General features: G+C 45.0%; 1 protein-coding gene across 1 annotated transcript in view; it reads right to left on the bottom strand.

Moving 5' to 3' along the window:
* The window catches only part of TMTC4 (transmembrane O-mannosyltransferase targeting cadherins 4), a 996,962-nt gene that overhangs the window by 144,624 nt on the left and 829,682 nt on the right, over positions 1-22,656 (bottom strand). Inside the window, exon 15 of the mRNA XM_086934371.1 lies at positions 12,773-12,887. Coding sequence (XP_086790497.1) covers positions 12,773-12,887 — 115 coding nt within the window. The remainder of the gene's footprint in view (positions 1-12,772; positions 12,888-22,656) is intronic.

The following is a 22,656-nucleotide window of genomic DNA, read 5'->3' as shown; positions in this document are numbered from 1 at the left end:
GGACAGAAGGATGCCTCATTATGTAAACTACAATGAACAAGGCACTCTGAGATCCACAAGAAGTATTGGGCACGCATAGAGCAGTGGGACAGCACAGTAACTCAAGGCAAGTGGATTCCCTCTGGCACTGTCAGGGCAGCAATCTACCAAGCGCTTCATTTCTCTCCTTGCATTGTGCAGAGTATCCCTCTAGGTACTGTTTGTGCGATGGCCTCACTAGTGGTCACTCAACTAGTACTCTCCTGCCTCTGAGACCATTTGAGAGCATGCGAGGGGCTTGGGGCATGAACACATACTCACATTTTGGCTTCCCTTCACCCTAGAAGGAGTGGATAGAATCTGGGCTTTTTAAAATATGTGTAGTTTTTGCTCAGGTTGCCAGCTTTGATTGCTCTTCCACAACCGTCCTCCTTTATGGGGTGTATTTGTTCAGCACTAGACAGTATATAATAAATAAATACATTAAAATGGTGCATGAATAGTGTTTTTGTCACCTGGCCCCATGTTTGCCCTTCTGGTATCATTTTACCTATTCAACAGTACCTCTGTCTCACACATCTCGTTGTATGGATTACTGGTGCTTCTCTGATTACCCCCCTTTTTGGTGTTTGGGCATACAGCATTCCATTGCCCCTGAGGAGAAGCGGGTTTTTGTATGTTTAACACTCACACCCATCAAACCACCAGAAGCTGCGACCCATAACATGAAAACTAACCTCGCTACTCATCATGCACAACATGACAACACTTCCATACAGGCTTGAAACAAAAACACACTCCCAACCACACAACCTACGTGGTGTAGCTTACTACATGTATAGAAACGCACTCAGTGCCCCTCTTAGTCAGGGCTAGACGGGGATGGCTAACCAGCCCTGACAATTACATCTGACCGGCCCCCAAAAGGGGGGGGTGGGGGGTTCGGATGTAATTGCCAGGGCTGGAACGCTGCTGCGCTTTTGTTAGAAGGGGCCGATTTTGCAGCAAGGCTGCAAAACCTGAAGGACTGGGCTCCTTTGGACCCAGCGGTGCCAGGGCACAACACCTGAAACCTTCGTGGGTAACCTGCTCCGGCGTACAAGTCACAGAGACACGGGACACTTCCTTCGGCGTCAAAGAGTCAAGGTTTATTTACTGCAGGGAACACAGAAGTCACAGGAAGTACATCGAGTGTAGTTCGGGGAGACTGCTTCAAATTGGTTTTGTGGATCGCTCCTTTTATACAGTTTTTACCCATAAGATAACATGAGACACAATAGTTTACAACCCGGTTCCCACATTTAGCTCTCAGAGGGGTCGCTTTGGTCACTTTGAAACACATAAGGTCCGGAACATAAGTGCGGAAACATTTGGCGGTTCCCAACTGTAAAAACCCATCTTCCCACCATTAGCAAATTCCAATCAGCAATAAAGTAGATCGAAATAGGAACGAAGACAGGTGCAGAGGAAGACGGAGACAGTGGGGAGATCGGAAAGGGTGTAAAAGGGGAGGTATCGGGAAGCACGAGATACAGGCATCAAAGGGACGTGCCTAATGAGATGCACGGCTGAGACAATAAGTCCGTGCGGCAAGATGAGCCTCGAGCGGCGCCATCTGCCTTACAGTAGCAACCCCCTCGTCATAAAGACACTTTCAAAGGACATGTGTCTTCCGCAAATATCTTGAGAGTCCCAGGGTCGCGAAGCGGACAGCGTCCGTTCGCTGACTACTTGAGGGCAAGAGACAAAATGGATGCCGTATCTAAGATGGAACCCGTGGGTACAGATGAAAAGCCCACGTAACAAACGAACGGTTTAAGTTAGCACAGCGAAACTGCGCACACTTACTAAACTCGTCATTTGCGGTTCATAGATACCAGACTCGACCATATTCGTGCGAGTCGAAAACACCACTTACAATTGTCACGGAACCTCAGACGCTCCTTTTGCCCTCATGTAGGCAAGCACTAGTCGGAATCATATTCGATATTCATCAGACCATCAAGATGTCGTTGTAGCATAGCTCTGTCCAACCGAGTCCCCTTGGTAACAGATGGTTGTCTCATACACGTTGTAGCACAGAGGCCACATAAGGCAGGACCACACTGTACACAAAGGCAACACGTGAACAGGAACACTACCACAACCCCGATGATCATCAGAATCTTCCAACCCCAAGTTGATACCAGGCCCCAAAACCATCCAAGTAGTGTCCAATCCCCTACATCCACGTGTATGGATTCGGAGATCTTATGCAACTTCGAGATGGCTTGATAGACAGTAGGAGCATTATCTGGAATGAAAATGCAACAGCTCGAATGGATCACTTTACATACCCCACCGCGATCTGCCAAGACGACATCTAAAACCATACGGTTTTGTAACGTCATAAGTCTCTCCGCCTGAAGTTCTGAGGTGATATTACCAAGGGCACTGGCAGTAATATTAGCTGTCGATTCTACCACTCGAGTCAAATGTCTCAGGTTCCTACTATTAACCATAGGTCCCCAAAACGGGAGGAAACCCTTGAAAAAGTCTCCTGCCTCTTGACCGGCAGTATCCTCTTCGCTAATTACGCCTCGTACAACTCTAGTCTTATGGTAATCGGCATCTACAGTGAACGTCGGAGGCAACAGATTTGCAACGAAACATGAGCCCATGAAGTCTGCGGGCAACCATGTGTATGCACGATCATGACAAATAAAGTATGTACCCTTGGCAGCCAGAAACACAGGGGTCGGGGACATTGGCAGAACGTAACTTTCAGTGCAAGCACTTGCTCCAAGTGAGGCTTGCGAACCACGACCCACAAGACAAAGATTACCAGTGTGGGGTACGACCCATATTGGAGGCGAGCTTGTAAGCTGCTTTTCATTAGTGAACATACTATATTCCCCTCTACTTAGGACCCTATAGGCTTGTACCTCTTCTTTAGGGATGAGAAAAGGATCATGGATCTCATCTTCCATATCCTCTATTGCCATCGATAACAACCACTGATACGAGGTAGGACCAGAGTTGGGGGAACGTTGTTCTTGAGTGGGGTGGAAACCCAGTGCGCTTCGAAGCATTGTTTGGAATGCTCGAGCTGACCCTTGGGAACTATACGGTAACACCAGATATGGAATTCCCTTACCCGTAGTATGTGGCATCAACCCACACACCCAACAATTAGTAGTGTTAACCACTAACTGATGCTGATGGAGGAGCTGGATAAAGGAATTGTTGCGGAATTCTACACGTCTAGCCTGTTCGTGTTCCGGTAACATATGAAAGGAATGGGGAGAAGCAGTAGAAGCAGTAGAAGTAAGGTTAGGGTAAGGAGTAGGAGTAGGGGTAGGAAGTAAAAAGTAAGACATAGTGTAATACACCCCACCCGCCAAAAATGCAGAAGCAGTCAGAAACAATACAAACAATTGGAATACAATACATTTAGTACGACTAAGTTTCTGCAGCTGGACTCTATACGCCTGAGTTCCCTCCAAATCATTCAGCTTCGAAACTGCCATTTCCCTACGACCGTCCGCAACGTTTCTTGACGCACTTCGTTCTGTGCAGCAATAGTCAATCCCCAGGAGTTCCTAGGAACCGACGGCCTTTAACCTAGCGTCAAGACCTACTGTCCAGAAGGAAGTACGCGCGCGGCCCTACGGCCCTCAATACACAATATGTATTTTATTTAGCACAATATTTCTCAGCTGTGGAAGGAAAAAGATACAAGGAAGAAGCTTGATATATGTACAAAACAAGTTTCAATGATACGAATGTTCAAAGTTGATCAGGGGAAACGAGGATATTGCAGTTATCAAATTCAGCAAAGCAAGAAAATTTTATTTGTCCTTAGTATGAGAACGCAAAGAATATCGATGTTTCCCGGGACGTGTCTGCTCGTCGAACAAAGGATCCGTTGAAGAGACAGCGTCCTGCTGATCAGTTTGTTGATTTGGTCTTGAGTCTTTTGCTGACAAGTGTTCAACAGTGGCTTTCTGCTGCGCTGAGGGTTCTCCAACAAGCTGTGCGTCGCTAAAAGGTACAAACGCCGGCAATGTTTCAGTTTCTGTTGACGCAATACCTTTCCTCACCCACGGGTCTGCCGGCAAAGGAATAGGGACTCGCTTACAATGGGTAGCATGTACCCAATTCTTCCGCCCCTCAAGACGAACGGCAGTCCTCGTGGCCAGGAGCACCTGGTAAGGTCCGGTGAAACGGGGGTCCAGATTGTTCTTGCGTGAGAAGTTACGGGTAACCACCCAATCCCCGGGCTGGAGCTGGTGGCCTGGACCCTCCGTCTGCGTCGGCAAGGCGTCGTAAACCTGTTGATGAATTAACCTCAGTTTAGCAGTCAAGTCATGTAAGTAGTCAATCAACATCGGATACTCAAGATCAACGAATATTCCTGGCCTAGGAACCCCCCACACATTCGCAGGACGGCCGAACACTATTTCATAGGGACTAAGCCCTATTCGGGAGTGTACAGTCGCCCTAGTTGACAGTAATGCTAGAGGCAAAGCGTCAGGCCACGAAAGTCCAGTCGTAGCCTGAATCTTCGCTAGTTTTAGTTTAAGGGTGCCATTGTACCCTTCAACCAATCCAGCTGACTGGGGATGATTGGCGCTATGGAATTTCTGATTAATTCCAAGGCCCTTACACACACTCTTCATCACACTTCCAACAAACTCACTTCCGTTATCAGACCACACGACTCTAGGCATTCCATACCGAGGAAAGTATTCCTTCAGTAGGATTTTCGCAGTAGACAAAGCAGTATTATCTTTGAGGGGATAGGCCTCGATCCATCGGGAGAATGCGCAAACCACAACCAAAACGTATTTCAGGTTATTGCATCGCTCCATATGGATGAAGTCCAATTGGATCACCTCAAAGGGATACGAAGGAGGAGCAAAACTGCCAGGGGGAGTTGGAGTTCCTTTGCCAGGATTGTACATTATACACACCATACAATTCTTCACCAAGCGTTCAGCACATTTCGTAATGCCATCATTCTTCCACACAGCAGCCAACAACTTACAAATACCTTTCGCGCTAATATGTGCTAACCCGTGTGCCATTGTCACAACGGCCAGTACATACGCATCAGGCAACATCCATCTTTTCTGGTCCGACAAATCAATCCAGCAACCATTCACATCCAACCTTCCCGTACTTTCTTTCCACTTCGTCTTTTCAGTATCAGTGGCCTCATTCTGTATTGCTTTCACACTCTCTATAGTATCCTCACACATACTCGATTCTGTAGGCCACCTAACCGAACTCGTCACATACATTCGAGTGCTAAGGTTCCGGGCAGTCTCCTTAGCAATCTCATCTGCAAACGCATTACCACGACCAACATCATCCGTCACTTTACGATGCGCACTACACTTAACAATTGCAACTTGAGCAGGCAAAGTCAATGCATCCAAAAGATCGTTCACAAGCTGGCCATGCTGTATTTTCGTGCCATGTGACGTGAAGAAACCACGCTCTCGCCACAACCGTCCAAAGCTATGCGCTACACCGAAAGCGTACTGGCTATCGGTGTACACATTCACACGTTTATCTTTTGCTAATACACATGCTCTAGTAAGAGCAATCAGCTCTGCAGCTTGGGCAGAATTCTGATTCAATCTCGCAGTCTCAACAACAGTATTCAACGTCACAACAGCATAAGCAGTAGTCACATCACCATTCGGTAATTTAAAACATGACCCATCCACATACAGAGTGCCCTCCGGGTCTTCCAATGGGGTGTTTTTAAGGTCCACTCGACCCTTTGTTTCCTCCTCTGTCCGCAAGTAACAGTCATGTTCTGCTACTTCATCTGACTCTGCACTAATTGGTAACAAAGTTGCCGGATTTAGGACATTACAACGTTTTATCTGAATGTGGCTTGCCAAGAGCGTCAATTCGTACCCAGATAACCTCGCACTCGTCAAGTGCTGAGTTTTCGTTCGATTCAAAAGAGTATCGACTGCATGCGGAACCATCACCGTAAGCATATTATCCATGACCAATCCTGCTGATTGCCGGATAGAGACCGCAGCTGCCGCAGTTGCTCTCAAACAACTCGGCAATGCTCTAGCTACTGGGTCTAAGGTCGAGGAAAAATATGCACATGGACGTTGCTTACCACCAAAAGGTTGCGTTAAGACACTCAAAGCACAACCTTCCCTTTCGTGAACATATAACGTGAACGGCTTGCTGTAATCAGGAGTACCTAACACAGGAGCCGAACACAATGAATCACGTAATTCAGAAAAACTTTTCTGACATTCTTCCGTCCATGGTAAAGGGGTTGAAACATCCTTGCACGTAAGAGCCACCAATGGTTTCGCTAGCAATGAAAAATTAGGAATCCACTGCCTACAGTACGACGTGATACCTAGAAAGGCACGCACATCTCTTTGGGTTTTTGGCACAGCCATTCGCGCAATCGCTGCAATTCTCTCCGGGGTCAATCTCCTTCCCTCCTTTGACAATAAGTGACCTAGATAGGTTACTTCTTGACAACAATATTGGAGTTTAGAAGGTGACACCTTGTGATTCAACTCACAGAGATGTTGCAGCAACGATACCGTAGCAATTTTGCAAATGTCCTGAGTATCAGCAGCCACCAATAAGTCGTCGACGTATTGGATTAAAGCCGCACCAACCGGCAACCTAAACGCATCTAGTTGACCCTTCAAAGCTTGACTGTAAATCGATGGACTTTCACAGTAGCCCTGAGGAGCGCGTTTGAACCGGAAGCTACGTCCACCAAGAGAGAAACCGAAAAGGTCCCTGCTCTCTTCGGCAATCGGGATGCTGAAAAACGCATTTTTCAAATCAATCACCGAGAACCACGAAGCAGTAGCTGGAATCAGAGTCAGTAGCGCCGTGATGTCAGGCACAACAGGGAATTGAGGAACCACAATTTTATTTACCTCCCGTAAATCGATAACAAAACGATAAACAGGCGGTTTGGTAGGATCAGTACGTTTAAGAATGGGCAGTACAGGGCTGTTGCACACGTTTCCCCGAGTCTCCTCAATAACATCTTTCTCGATCAAATCATAGATGATCGCTAACAAAGCTCGTTCACCATCAAGGGAGATACGGTATTGGGGAATACGTGGCAATCGCACATTCGATTTCAGCTGAACAACATAAGGGGAGATATCAAGTAGGCCCACATCATTTGGACCCGTCGCCCACAAAGACGCAGGAAGAGAATCCAATTCCGGTGGAAGCTTATCGAGAGACAGATACATGGGAGAGACTACTCTCTCTCCGAACGTAAGCTTTACACCCGCAGGAGAACAATACAAAGTTGCATACAAACGTTTAAGCAAATCCAGACCCAAAAGATTTTCACCACAACCAGTGGTCAAAATCAACGGAGCTTCGAGCTCACGAGGCCCAATTTTAAGGGGCAAAGGGCGTGAAACTGGATTGCTAACGGGGGCGCCAGAGAATCCAACGGAAACATTTGTTAAGCCAGACAAAGGTGCGCCAGGGAGTTTCGAATGCATGATAGAACTTTTCGCTGCACCAGTGTCCAACAGAAAAGGCTCAACGACGCCCGATGTAGCAACTGCGACGTAAGGCCCTCTCTGATCAACCGGAACTGATACCACTCCCTCTCCTTGTCTTTGGCTGTCCTAGTAATTACTATCGTCAGTTCCCTGATCGACGTAATAATCGTCTACATTGTACTGCGCAGATCGTCCTTGTGATGATCCACGTTGATCGAAGCAGTTATTAGAATTAGATGAATGGTCAGAACGGTCGTTCTGAGCACCACGACCTCTACCACGTGATGCATTCTGTGAACCACCACGGCCTCCTCTAGACGAATTACCACTATTACGGTCATTTAAAGCGGGACAATCAAATTTAATGTGTCCCTCCTGTCTACAATAAGCACATTGATTGTACCCTAACGAAGATCTCTGGAAAGAGGAATCGTTACGCGGCTGCGATCGATTCGATTGCGACTGTGATCTATTCTGCTGAGGCGCATTCTGATTAGAACGCGGCGGATATGCTTGTTGCAACAACACTTTAGTTTTCAGCTCTTTCGTCTTTTTATCAGCACGGTCAGTTTCCTCTTTTTCTCTATTTTCGTAATATTGTGCCGTAGCCAATATCTGAGCTGAGGTAGAAACGGCCCACGCACTTTCTGAATTCTTCAATTTATGGCTCAAGTCTGGCAATAAGTTCGATACGAATTTATCCACAAACAACCGTTGTCCACCCTCAGTACCCATATCCTGTCCACTATGATCAACGAATGTTTCCTCAAACCTCGTAAAGAAGTCTGAAACACTCTCATCTTTCTTCTGCTTACAGGCTGACAACTTGTCCCAATTTACCCTCATAGCTGGCATAAGCGTTTTCATTAATGTAATGATTCGCTGGGGAAGAAGTTCAATCAACTGATCGGGTTTAGTAGCAGCCACTTGTCCAGCGTCTGCCGCTGTAATGGCAGCCCAATCACCACCTAATTCATTTGCGTGATCTTCGTGACGAATCTTGGCCCATACCGGTTGCGGTACGACATTGCCAAACAACATGTCGATATCGGCAAGGTTCATTATCGTAGCGTCTACGAGCTGCGACAATTCCTTATAATACCCAGCAGGATTTTTGCGAGGATCGGGCAAAGTTTGTTTCACCTGAAGCACTTCCGATCGTTTCCATGGGAGGTGTATCCACACTCTCTGGAAATGCGCCGGAACTGGCTGGGCAGCAGTATTATCAGCTGGTACCCAAACCGGCGGAACTTCACGCATAGGATATTGGCCAGACCCATCTTGTTTTTCAATGTCCTCAACAAACAATGCATGAGGAATAGGAGCGGGACGAAGAGATAGTAACCGCTCAATAGCACGTCGGACATTAGTGTCGACTATCAGTCCAGTTGCGAACTGAAGCCGAAGTTCAGACAGGGCGGTCAGCACCTCGTCAGGCGCAAAGGCCACTATCTGATCATGTAAGAACTTGCACATTTCATCAAAAACATATCTCTGAGTTGGTATGTTGAATTGATCAAATGTTTCGAGGACAACACGAGGTGGATTTCTAACAGGGTTTACTATCCAACCCATCGCCATATTGCATAGCGCAACACGTTCTCTATTAGCAGGAAGCTGGCTACGTCTCTGAGGACCATCAGAACCAGCAGACCCAAAAACAGGTCCGAGCGACTGAAAGAAGTTAGTCACACTGGGGGAATTACGGTTACGAGTAGAGGGACAAGAGTAAGACACAGGACTAACAAGAGAAGGAGTAGAAACATTAGCAACAACAGGGGTTAACAACACAGGAGCAGTAGCGTGAGCAGGAGTATGTGGAAGCGGAGGAGCAGTAGGAATGGAAACAGGCAAAGGAGCAGGAACAGTCGGAAGAGCGGGTGCAGGTTGAGGAACCGGTGGAGGAACAATAGGTGGAAGAACAGGTACGGCAGGGACCACAGGAGCTGCGATACCCTGTACGTACGGAGGTGGCGACTTCATAAGATAGGACATTAAAGAATCCTCAACTGCCTCTTCCTTCTTATCCGACTCCGTAGGCAAAGCAGGATAGCATTTATCTATGGACATACGCTGTAGCCTCTCAAACACTTCTTTATCCTTATCCTCCTTATCACGCTGAAACTGCTCAGCTTTCTTCACTATGGTAGCAACATTATCTCGCTCACTACGTTTATTCTGTCTGATTTCTTTCTGTCGGGCTTCTTTGCGCCAGAACCGAAAGGCATCAAACATGGCCGGCCTAGATTTGCGTTCGAACAACTTTATTTCCAAATTATCTAAGATCGACGCTTCGAAGCTACCGTGAGGTGGCCAACGAAGATCGCCGTCTTTCTTTGTATATTTTATCCAATAATCGTTAAAAGCAATCGGGCCTAGCCCATGTTTGCTATATAAGTCATAAGTAGGAGTTCCAACCGGGGGTATCGGACACGAGTCCTCCAGCAGGGAATCCGCACCACAAGGTCTAAAACAACTGAACAAAGTACTGCGACCAGGCATCTTGCACACTAGCCGAGTTTCACAAACTTCAAGGGTTACGGGATTTACCAAGTCCCAGCAAAGAACAAAACCCTCGGTCTTTGGCGGCTGCAGTCGTCAAACAATACAACAACAAAGTACGCTAGCAAAGTGTCACCGACAAAAACACTCACACAGCGTGCACAACAAAAACACTCGCTAAAGTGTTTACAACAAAGACACTCGCTAAAGTGTCTACAACAAAAACACTCGCTAAAGTGTTTACAACCAAGGACTCTGGGAGCGACCCACAAATACTTAACTCAAAGATCAATGGCGTCCTCAGGAAGGCCCGTCTATCGTCTCGCTATACCAAGGTCTACGCCAGGCGCCAAAAACAGGTCTACAGTCAGGGCAGCAGTCCGTCGCAGCCGTTAGGAGGCGGGAATCTTCGCGGGAAAAGTCTTCGGGCCACTTATTTCGACAACAGGATCGATGAAGCGGGGTGCACCTTCCCTCGGAGATTTCACACGAAGTTCCTCACGATCGTCGGGCTTGGACCGGTACCACTGATGCAGCCCCACGTAATGGGCGCCAACTGAAGGACTGGGCTCCTTTGGACCCAGCGGTGCCAGGGCACAACACCTGAAACCTTCGTGGGTAACCTGCTCCGGCGTACAAGTCACAGAGACACGGGACACTTCCTTCGGCGTCAAAGAGTCAAGGTTTATTTACTGCAGGGAACACAGAAGTCACAGGAAGTACATCGAGTGTAGTTCGGGGAGACTGCTTCAAATTGGTTTTGTGGATCGCTCCTTTTATACAGTTTTTACCCATAAGATAACATGAGACACAATAGTTTACAACCCGGTTCCCACATTTAGCTCTCAGAGGGGTCGCTTTGGTCACTTTGAAACACATAAGGTCCGGAACATAAGTGCGGAAACATTTGGCGGTTCCCAACTGTAAAAACCCATCTTCCCACCATTAGCAAATTCCAATCAGCAATAAAGTAGATCGAAATAGGAACGAAGACAGGTGCAGAGGAAGACGGAGACAGTGGGGAGATCGGAAAGGGTGTAAAAGGGGAGGTATCGGGAAGCACGAGATACAGGCATCAAAGGGACGTGCCTAATGAGATGCACGGCTGAGACAATAAGTCCGTGCGGCAAGATGAGCCTCGAGCGGCGCCATCTGCCTTACAGTAGCAACCCCCTCGTCATAAAGACACTTTCAAAGGACATGTGTCTTCCGCAAATATCTTGAGAGTCCCAGGGTCGCGAAGCGGACAGCGTCCGTTCGCTGACTACTTGAGGGCAAGAGACAAAATGGATGCCGTATCTAAGATGGAACCCGTGGGTACAGATGAAAAGCCCATGTAACAAACGAACGGTTTAAGTTAGCACAGCGAAACTGCGCACACTTACTAAACTCGTCATTTGCGGTTCATAGATACCAGACTCGACCATATTCGTGCGAGTCGAAAACACCACTTACAATTGTCACGGAACCTCAAACCTGTCCCCCAGCAACAAAAATGGCCCCCGCTGGTACAAAACCGGCACCCACCCTTCCGGCCCACTGGGGAAATGTGCAGTGACCACAACTGCCAGTTCGACCCTGAAATTAATGCTATACAAATGCTACATTATAACAGCCTCCAGTAGCAAATTGACATAATCTTAGATGGCTATTAAAAGAACTATAGCTTCAGAGGTGCAAGGGTCAGTGGGGAGCTACGCATTAGAGATAGTGCTTGTTCTCACAGTTTGAGGGTAACATAACTACAGGGCCTTCAACCATTCAGTTCAAGTCAGAACATGAAGGTACAACCTTGTTTTCATGGATGAAACTCTCCAACCCCACATCTAGTGGGTAGACACCTATGAGAACCTTCCTGTTTCTGCTCAATGCTGACAAATCCCCCTAGCTCCCCTAATTGGGTATTATCCGTCCATTATGTGTGTATCAACTATCTTCCTGCACAGACACAATCCCTTCGGCCTGGTCCAATGACCTTCCCCATCCAATCTTACTTTACTGCCTCCTCTCTCCCAACCCATTTTCACACTCTGGCCTGCTCCCTGTCCAAATCCCTTCCATGTCTGCCTCCTATGTCCAATCACCACGCCACCTCCTTCCATTTTTCCCCCTCTTTGACCACTGGCTTCCCTATCAAGTCACCTCAGGACAGGCTATGCTTTTCCTTGCAGCTCCTGGCTTGTTTGTTTAACTATTTCTTCTCTGTCTTTTCACTCTCTCCCCAACTGTCTCTGTGATCCTTCCCTTTCAACAGAATTCCTCCATCTCACTGTGTGGCCTTTCAGCCGCTCTTGCCTGGTACCCATGTCCCTTCTCTATCCCCAATGCCCCCTTCCCTCTCCCATCCACCTCTCCCAGTTCAAGAGACACCTGCTGCTTCTGTGAGATACATTCAACGTGTCACCTGTCTTGCAAATCTTTCTTAGTCACGTGGACGAGTTGTGAAATAGCCGATGCTCTGCCATGCTGTGACAGTGGATTGTCACACACAGCTATCAAAGGAAAAATATGTTCTATTAATCACCTTTGGCACCTTATTGTGAGAAAGCGTTATTTCTAGCTCATCTGTAAAACATTTCAAATAACTGTGTGGAAAAACCACTTTACGACCTACACCACAATATACAGAGTGCGGACTAATAACGTGCCCTTCTCCTCCACCTGCAAAATGAAATAAAATTATAGCGCATAGGAATCCTCAAGAAAGCGTAAACAAACTGCATGGAACCGGACCTGGAAAAGGGAATCCATTCTTAATACTGTAAAGAATGTTTTACCTGTGTTATCTAACAAGATGATCATGTTGTTCCATGCTAGGCTATGCTCTGGTTTCAGAACTGTAGCATTTCTCCATGCGTTCAGGGCATCTAGGTGGCGATTCAAGTCTGCATACTGAAAACAAACAAGGGAAAAGAGGAGATTAGAGCCTTTACAACACAATGGCGTTTTGCATTGTACCACACAATGTGCAACCAACAATGCTATTTTTAAACTCATACACGGCCCATGTATTCATTTTTATGCCAGGACTAGACGCCACGTTATCTGGCTACCACAGATAATCGTTGTCAGCTCATATGCAGTAGCATTGGTGGTTTTAACTGTATGGAGTTCTGTTTTTATACTATGTGCGGCTGCTTGATTAGTGCAGCAGACAGATGAGGAATGGTTCCATTATTATTGGGCCTGGGCGGTGACCTCCGCTCTGTTCGTGGAGTTTTTGGCACTCTGCGGAGCACGCAGAGTTTTGAAAATCTCAGCAGAGCGGAGTTTTTTTCCCGCTCGCCAAATTCAAGTTGGCGAGCGAGGAAAATGATTTCTCAGCGTGGGAGGTTGCGGATGGTCGTGACCACTCATGTTGCGTGGCCTGGATCCTGGGAGGCATGCTCACTGCGCAGCGGGGATCGAACTAATGTTGCCTTCTTCATCTCTGGCCCCACTGACTACGTGGGGGTCCTGTGTCAGTGCTGCTCTGTGCCTGGGCATGGGGAGTGCCCTGCACGCCACAGCTGGCCCACCCGGTTGACATTTGCAGCCTGGGCTGCTTCTGAGGACCAGGGGCGCAGCTGTGTGAGTGAGAAGCTTCTACGCACCAGGCTAGTTGTTGCTGTGTGCTGTGTTGCCAGGCCAGCGCTGAGCTTCCCCCGAGGCCAGAGAACTGCACCGGAGACCGGGGAGCAGAAGGCAGGAGCCGGCAGCCAAAGAAAGGAGCCTCCGTGCAGCCTATGGTGACTGGGTGAAGGAGGGCGGCGACACTGGCTCCCCCAGCGAAGCTCTCCCAGGAGTGAGAGAGCAATGGGGGAGCGAAGACCCTACCGCCTTACGTGCTCTTGTCGGTGAGTGGCTAGTGATAGAGGGTGCCCTGACTAATTAAGGAATTTACCGTTGTGTTACACAAGTCTGCAAAATCTAGGATGATTTTCACACTGTTGGGGCAAAAAGCGCAATTGGAATGACGGAACCATCCGGTAAGTGAATCTGAGTTTGAAGTACATAAGTTTGCCCTCAAAGAGGCCTAATTGCACACTGGTCATTCTTAAGGTATTGTGGCTTCTCCGAGCATTAGTTGTTGCTCAGAGGTGGTGAAAAGTCGATGTGATGAGGGAGGAGGCCATAAAGACCTCCTACGCTCTTGTGTGCATTTTCTAATCTTACACAGTTATAGTTATATAGCAACAGAGAGAGACTCCCCCTCCCCCCCCCCCCCCCCTGAGCCGGTAAGTGAAGCCGGCTAGTATTTTTCGCTTTTCTTGCCTCTGTTCCTTGCTTGTGATAGTTTTTTATTGCTTCTGTTCCCTGCTTGTGATCGTTTTTTTTTGCCTCTGTTCTCTGCTTGTGATCGTTTTTTCTTGCCTCTGTTTCCTGCATATAATCGTTTTTTCTTGCCTCTGTTACCTGTTCCCTGCTTGTGATCGTTTTTTCTTGCCTCTGTTCCCTGCTTGTGATAGTTTTTTTCTTGCCTCTGTTCCCTGGGGCGTTACTGGGCAGAGAGCTCTGTGTGTGGCTCTGTGTGTGTGTGGCTGTGTGTGTGTGTATGGCTCTATGTGTGTGTGGCTCTCTGTGTGTGTGGCTCTCTGTGTGTGTGGTCTCTGTGTGTGTGTGTTGGGCTCTGTGTGTGGCTCTGTGTGTGGCTCTGTGTGTGTGTGGCTCTGTGTGCGTGTGTGACTCTGTGTGGCTCTGTGTGTGTGGCTCTGTGTGTGTGGCTCTGTGTGTGGCTCTGTGTGTGTGTGTGTGGCTCTGTGTGTGTGGCTCTGTGTGTGTGTCTCTGTGTATGTGTGTGTGTCTGTGTGTGTGTGTGTGGCTCTCTGTGTGTATGTATGGCTCTGTGTGTGTGGCTGTGAGTGTGTATCTGTGTGTGTGTGTCTCTGTGCATGTGTGTGTGGGTGTGTGTGGCTCTCTGTGTGTGTGTCTCTATGTGTGTGTGTGGCTCTGTGTGTGTGTGTGGCTCTGTGTGTGTGTGTGTGTTGGGCTCTGTGTGTGTGGCTCTCTGTGTGTGTGTGTGGCTCTGTGTGTGTGTGTGGCTCTCTGTGTTTGTGTTTGGCTCTGTGTGTGTGTGTGTGTGTGGCTATGTGTGTGTGTGGCTCTCTGTGTGTGGCTCTGTGTGTGTGTTGGGCTCTGTGTGTGTGTGTGTGACTCTGTGTGTGGCTCTGTGTGTGTGTATGCGGCTCTGTGTGCGGCTGTGTGTGTGTGGATCTTTGAGTGTGTGTGGCTCTCTGTGTGTGTGTGTGGCTCTGTGTGTGTGGAGGGTGCGTGAGGCTCTGTGTGTGTGTGTGTGGGTGCAAATGGAATAGATCTCGCGTTTGCGAGAGATTAAGCTATTGGCATTGTAAATGACAAGGCCATTTATTTATATGTTTCAAAAACAAAACGTCATGAGCAATGCTAATAGCTCTAACTTTAACAAAGACAAGACCATTGCATTGTAAATGCGTGTTAAACCAGGAAGAAGTTACTGCTGTGGCACTGCAGCCGGTGCCCTCTACCATATTTGCTCCTTGCTGCTATAGATGCAAATGGTCTCCCCATAATTCACAGGCTGTTAAGGCTTGGTGCCTTGTTTCCAGTCGTTGGTTGCTGAAAAGGACATATGGCTTCGTTTTGGTTGCCCACATATGTAGGTCCCTGATATTGGCGTTGCTTCAGCCTGTGCACATATGACTAGCTGGCACAGAGGAAGACGCCATGTGTGGCTCTGCTTTTCCTGCTCTTCTGTCTATTACTGTTTTTTTTATTTTTATATTTTTTATTGGCATTTTCTGTATTTACGTACATCACAGCAGTAACGAGGACATTGGTATACACAAGAAATCTCACATACACTTTGCATCTTGGTATGAGGTTAGGTAACATCGTGGTCTATAATCTCTCGCGTAGCCTCAGAGTCGATGATGGTTCTAAAGGACAAGTGGTGGGGCAGTGTCAACACCCGTGCAAGGCAGTCTTTGTTCTGTCTGTTACTGATGCACTTTGCACAAAACACACTGAATATTCCTTTTACATTCCAAATAACGCCTTCATATTCCTCCACAATCACACACTGATATCTTTTGCCACCCTCTCACAATCTGCTCTCTGTCAATTCCCTTGGAATGGAAGTTTCAGAGTCAAAGCGTGCACAAGACTGGATTAGCTAGCGAACTCAGAAACCGAGGCTCTGCGCTCACTCACACAACACCGCCTGCACAGCAGCTACATGTACTTATTGGCCCCATGATGCTATAGACCATGGCAGTATAATACTCCATCCCAACTGTAATACAATAGCTTCCCTTAACTACCGCTCAGACTTGTGATTGTTGTGATACCTTTGACCTCTGGCCCACCTTTTAGACAGAAACACAATAGCCATTACAGCAAGTGGACTGACACTCATCAACAGACATGCATTGTCTGTTACACACTTTCCCACTGTGCTCCACACACTTATACCAAATACCCAAGGCTACTGCTGAGCCACTTAAAAAAACTGTAAATAAGTATTGATCATACTAATCCAGGCTACCCACAGCACCAATTGAACAAATGCACATGTACCCACATTCCATCAACACTATCAACATCTTTGAATATGTCAAGGCCCATGTTAATTGAGCCCATTTAGGCGATATTTCCTCACACTACCCAGTTTTCCGACTGTCACTTCCAGGCTTTGCAGTCTGAGAAGTAACTAAAATGCTGATTCAGTTCTAATTTGCACTAGACTTGGTGGACCACTCTCACTGATTTAGGTTCATCAGGATGCCCGACTTAATGTTTCCAGCTTCCTCTGAGTGCTAACTGGCCCTTCCTTAAAGATCATTTGCAAGTACAATTTGTAAGGTACTTCACCCAGCAATTACCCCCAGTAAGAACCACAGTAAATGATTTGAATATACATACGTACAGTTTAACATGTTTTGCACATCAGTGTAAGCATATTTTCCCAATGCAAACTTCCATTTCCTGAGGAGAAACACTCACTGTATAAAACATCCAGCAGGTCTCTTTCTCTTTTAAGGCAAATGAGATTGCGTTTTTTTTCTTCTTGAGACATATCACGGCAGGCTGATGAATGGCAATGAAAAAGGCCTCCTGCATGGCTATTCCCTCATTGAAGTGTAAAAGGGCCTAGAGTCCTTTTGATGATCTTCGGACGCCTGTACATTATTTATTGGAAATTTATAAGAAATCCTGTAGAATATGCAAGGTGCAATTTATGGGGGTTCTATTTAAAAACTCAATATTAATTTGGTGGCACTTTTTCATAATGTTCATGTTTCTACTACCTGTCCCTAGTAGATGTTCAGCTTAATTATATGTGACAATAGAGTTGTTTAGTCAAAGTTTTTGGAAAGGGAAGCATATTGGCAACCAGTCAGGAAACAATAGCACATCTGGAATGCTGATGGCCCATAAAGTATATGTTGCCTTTACAACCACATTTTACCCTGATGAACTTTAAATTGTTTTCTTTTCATTACTTATGATGCATTTTTTAAGGCGTTGCTTTAGCGGTCTGTTGTCGAAAATCTATTGTCTACGATACAATATACCTAGACTGGGCTTTCCGTCAGGCCCCTCACTCATGAATGGTTGATTTTCTTATCTGTATCAGCTCCCTACTCTATGTTTGATGACTTTGAGAGCAATGACATCGCCTTGGTTGACATCAAAATATATAATAATAACTTCAGGAGTGCAGGAGTAACATTCAAATACAAAGCTATTTCATATTTGATTTTGGCACATAGCGATAAATTACGATCTAGTGGCATTGATGTTTTGCTCCCAGACGTGGAGCATGCTTCAAACAAAGTGGCAGAATGTAAGCTGCCTAACTTTGATTTGAAATACTCCAATAGGGTTAAACCTTTGTTAGAGAGAGAAAGTACATTACAGGTCGTTATCGGTAAAAAAGGAAGGAGGGTTTCCCTACTCATAGAGAAAAATACTGAGCACGTGCTCCTCGTAGAGGAGGACAATAAGAACTGGAGCTGCCTAGCAGGTACAGAAAGCAAATAGATCCCTAAGCTTAAAAGGTAGGAATCCTTTCTAGCAAGGATATTAGTGTGTTATCCTGGAACGCTGCCAGCTTAAGTACCAGTAAAAACAAACTTTTATTTTTAAAAGAGCAGCATGCCGATATTATTTGTCTCCAAGAGACGTGGATCACAAAGAATTGGTTCACTGAAGATTATAAAGTACTAAGCCAGCCTGCGTTTCCAGTGAATAGAGGTCACGCTAAAGGAGGTATTGCCGTTTTGTAAAGCACAAGCCTCAATTGGTCATATAAAGAAATTCACCATGCCTCCAACCTAATTCAAGCAATTAAGCTAAACCACAAGTATAACCGAGGCAATATGGATTCTTTGCTGATCGTAAATGCATATCTCCCCCCTGATAGATCTTATTCCTTCCTATTGAATGATTTATTTGCTTTTATTTCCTCTACTTTGGAGAGGGAAAACTGTAGGTCCCTTATATTAGTGGGAGATTTGAATGCCAAAGTCTCATTTTACAGTATAAAGATATTTGCTAATTCTGAAAACAATGAGGCCCTGAATATCCCCAAGGCTCAATTCTTGAATCAATGCAGGACTGACAGGAGAGGAACCCAATTACTTGAAGGTTTGAGAAGCCTAGATCTCATAATTGTTAATGGGAGGCTAGAAAAGGATATTCCATAATTCCATTATAATTCCATTATACTCATAAGGCGCCATCCGGGAGATCTGTCATAGACTATTTAATTACTTCGGCAGATTTTTTGTGTAAACTTAGAAATATGGAGGTCATGGGAAATGCTCTTAGTATTCATATGTTGATTTGCTTTAAATTTGAATTTAGTTGCGCTAGGGTAGATCCCTGGAACTTAAAAGGCAGTATAGTTGGGTTTATCGCGTCTAATGGTAGAATCCACTGGAATTATCAAGCCACCACTAAATTAAAAGCAGGCTTAACGGTTCTAATAAGTGACCAACAGCAACTATTGATGGGTGAGTGTGATCCTTTTCAATTGGATTTATTTGAAGTTTATTCCCACAATATAGGTGCCTAGGCCAAATCACATTTCAATCCATTATTAAAATTAAATAGGGAAATAAATAAACTAGTGAGAGCCCAGTTTTTGAATTTTTCTCTTGAACGAAGTAATTTATTAAATGTACTCAAGAGGAAGAGACAAAGGAAAAAACGCTCTTTAAGACGAATAAAAGAAGATAGAGTATGGGTGCAATTAAAAGAGGCTGCATCAAAAAATTATGCCAAAAGATATTGGGAAATAATCGCCGATTGCTGTGGCACAAGAGTGAATTCGCTTCCTATCCCCATTACAGAAGAGGATTGGAAAGTTCATTTATTAGAACTGTGCTCTGCTAATCTCAATTCTACTAACTCAGCCCTTGTGGCATCTAGTCAACTTACAACTTCTGAATCTAACTATGTATACACAATTAATGATGTAGTCGGAGCAATCAAAAAATGAGATCCTCTGGAGTAATGGGTCCCGATGAAATCCCCATGACCGTAATTAAGAAAGAACCACTTATGTGGGCTACCTATCCAACTCCTCTGTTTAATCAGTGCTACTCTCAGGGAAAGACTCCTCCATCTTGGTCCGGAAGTATTCTAGTCCCCTTATATAAAAAGGGTTCTAGAACACACCCTGGTAACTACCGGAAAATAGCCCTATTAGATGCTGCGGGAAAGATCTTCGCCCGTAGCATTCTTGATCATCTTACGGAATGGGTGGAGGAGAAAAAGGTTCTTCCTTTAGTGCAAGCAGGTTTCAGGAAAAATCATTCCACCTTAGATAACATCTTTATGCTAAAATTAATAGAGGAGAAATATACAATTCTCCGCAACTCAAATGTATATATGGCGTTTATAGATTTCTCAACAGCATTTGATAAGATAGATCGCCCTTTATTACGGAGAAAATTGCAAAAACTGGGCGTGCCCCATCCTCTCTTATCTCTAATCATTGCACTACATTCACAAACTTGGTGCAAGATACTAATGGGTGGAAATCAAGGTCTATCTGAAGCTATTCCTACTGAAAATGGCCTGAAACAAGGTTCCTTGTTAGCGCCGTTGCTGTTTTCTCTATTATTATTATTATTATATTTCTTATATAGCGTCAGAATCGACCCCCGAAGGGGTATCTCCGCGCTTGCCTTGGGAACCCGTCCTGGTTTTTCCCTGTGAGATAGCCCCTACAGGGCATCCCCAAGGTGAAAGCCAGGCATCCCGCCGCAGGGGGGCCGTTGTGGAGATTAAGCAAGCTTAATGCCCAGAGTTGCAGAGTGTGAACCCATGATTAGGTCAGGCACCGAAGCGAGAATTATCGAGTCCGTGGACATTTGAGCTCAACACCCTGCCGCGTCGGGAATCGAACCCTGGTCCCAGGTCTGACCTCTGCTTCAGGGTCTGCCTGCTCTAACCAGTGAGCCACACTTCTCCACATATATATATAGCTGATTTACCTGATTGTTTTAATTGTGCTGAGGGAGACGCCCCAAAGATAAGTAATCGGTCATTTGCTTGCCTCCTTTACTCTGATGATTTTGTACTAATGGACTTAACCTCTATTGGGTTGAACAGAAAGCTGATTTCCTTGCAGAACTATACAGTCGATCACTTCTTGAAAATAAATGTTTCGAAAAGTAAAATTTTACTTATGAAATGTAAGAAAAATAGAAAATTAGGTAGTTTCAATTGGCACATAGGTTCTGAAAAATTGGAGGTTGTAAACTCATATCCTATTTAGGGAAACTAATGGCAGGTAGCACAAAGAACAAATTCCATATTGAACACAGTGCATCTAAAGCAGTTTCACACGCCAACGGTTTGCGTATTTTTAATGCTGCTATGGGTAGAAGGCATTTTTTACATGTAATAATGGTTTTTAAAGAAAAATTCCATCAACGCTGCTTTATGCCATTGAGCCCATCCCTGTTAAAGATTGGAATTTCTTGGACAGAATCGAAGGTGAGATATTACGCAAATTGTGTAATTTTAATACTTTGGTTCCAACGGCTGCTATTAGGCTGGAATTTGGCTCAATAAGCTCTTACATTCAAGGGTTACCTAGGGTTTTGTGTTGGGGATTCCAGTTGAAAAATAGTGAGCAAGACTCATTAAGAGGGGTCATGTGTCAAGAAGTTTTTGGTGTTCGGACAAGTAATTATTCCTTTTATCATGATTTTTTTATTTGCACAAAAAAACTTCTCTGTACAAGAATATTTAGTGAATACTCTTCTTTCTTCAGAATTTAAATCTTTCTTAAAAACCTCAAGTGGTAAGATTAGTTTTAATAGAGACAATGATTTCTGTAATTACAAAAAGAGACTAGAGTTAATTGCAAGGACAAACACACCAAAAACTTGTCAAAAATATGCTTTCTGGAATTTGCAGCATGGAACCCGAATGCTTCTCACACTATGTTGCATGAATCTTCTACCTTTAAACGATTTACTGCACACTGATCCCCAAATCTGAGTAATGGAAAAATCTGTAATCTTTGCAATTTGAGTGTTCAGACATTGGATCATGACCCGCATTGACCTCGAGCCGCCGTTGTTGGCTACGGCCAATGTTCTTACAAAATGGTGTCAAAAATTTAACTTCTGCACGCGACTTTCTATTTTGTCCAAAAAATGAAGCAGTGTGTTTAAAACGTTTTAATTATTTTAAGGAGTTCTTGTGTATATTTCAATCCTGTTTTTGCTGCTGTTTGCACAAGAGGGAGTTGCTGTGTTCTTTTTCCATTTTCCGCTCTGCTGCTAGCTTAAAGTCTCAGTTAAAGTGAGATACTGAATTACGTTTTTTGCACATGATCTGTAGCTGTATTGCTTTCTGGTTAGGATAGGATATGTTTTATAAAATTCTGTTTGCTGCTAAAATCAAACGACTCTGCTGATGATGAATTCTACCTTTTTTTTTGTATTTTTAACTTGTTGACAGTTATTGTCCCTCGTACATATTTTGTACTTTTCAGGGCACATCTTGTCATTTTATTCTGTCTTCTGTTTGTGGAATGACTTGTTATTTTTTCATTTACGTGTATTCATTTGGATGTATTTTATGTGGACCTCATATGAGTTCCAAATCCTAATAAATATTTGAATTGAATTGATGACTTTCATCCCAATTCTTGTGTTCTGTCCTGCCACTAGAGTGTTTTTTCTTTACAATATTTCCAATTGGATAGCTTGTATTCTTCTAATGCTCATGAAGTTGACTATTTTCCTATTTCATTTTAGTACTCCTGTGACAGGATAGCCACTTTTTTTATTGAAGAAAGCAGCAGGATTTATTGTTGGATCAAAGATCAATTGAAATCCTCACCTGATGAAACCTTTATTTGGCACCGATACCCACCCTCAAATACAGATTATGCTTTAATATATCTACTTCCAGTTTCAGTTGAGGAGGTGACTATGCCACTTCTTAGCCTCATCTCTGGTTTTCCAAACCAGCTGTTCCCAAACAGCTTCTGGTGGTGGAGTTAAACGTTTTATCAAATCGATTGTTATTTCTCGTATGGATCTTTTCCTGATGTGGCCTCCCCTTTAATACGCATAACAATGTACTCAATTTTAATGACTGAACTCCTATTACCTTATTACCGGACTTGTGGAATGTGACTGGAAACATTGCTGCAAAGCAGCTTTCATTCAGC

Source organism: Lissotriton vulgaris, chromosome 8, assembly GCF_964263255.1.
Source record: "Lissotriton vulgaris chromosome 8, aLisVul1.2, whole genome shotgun sequence".
NCBI lineage: Eukaryota > Metazoa > Chordata > Amphibia > Caudata > Salamandridae > Lissotriton > Lissotriton vulgaris.
This window is presented reverse-complemented; position numbering and strand designations above follow the sequence as displayed.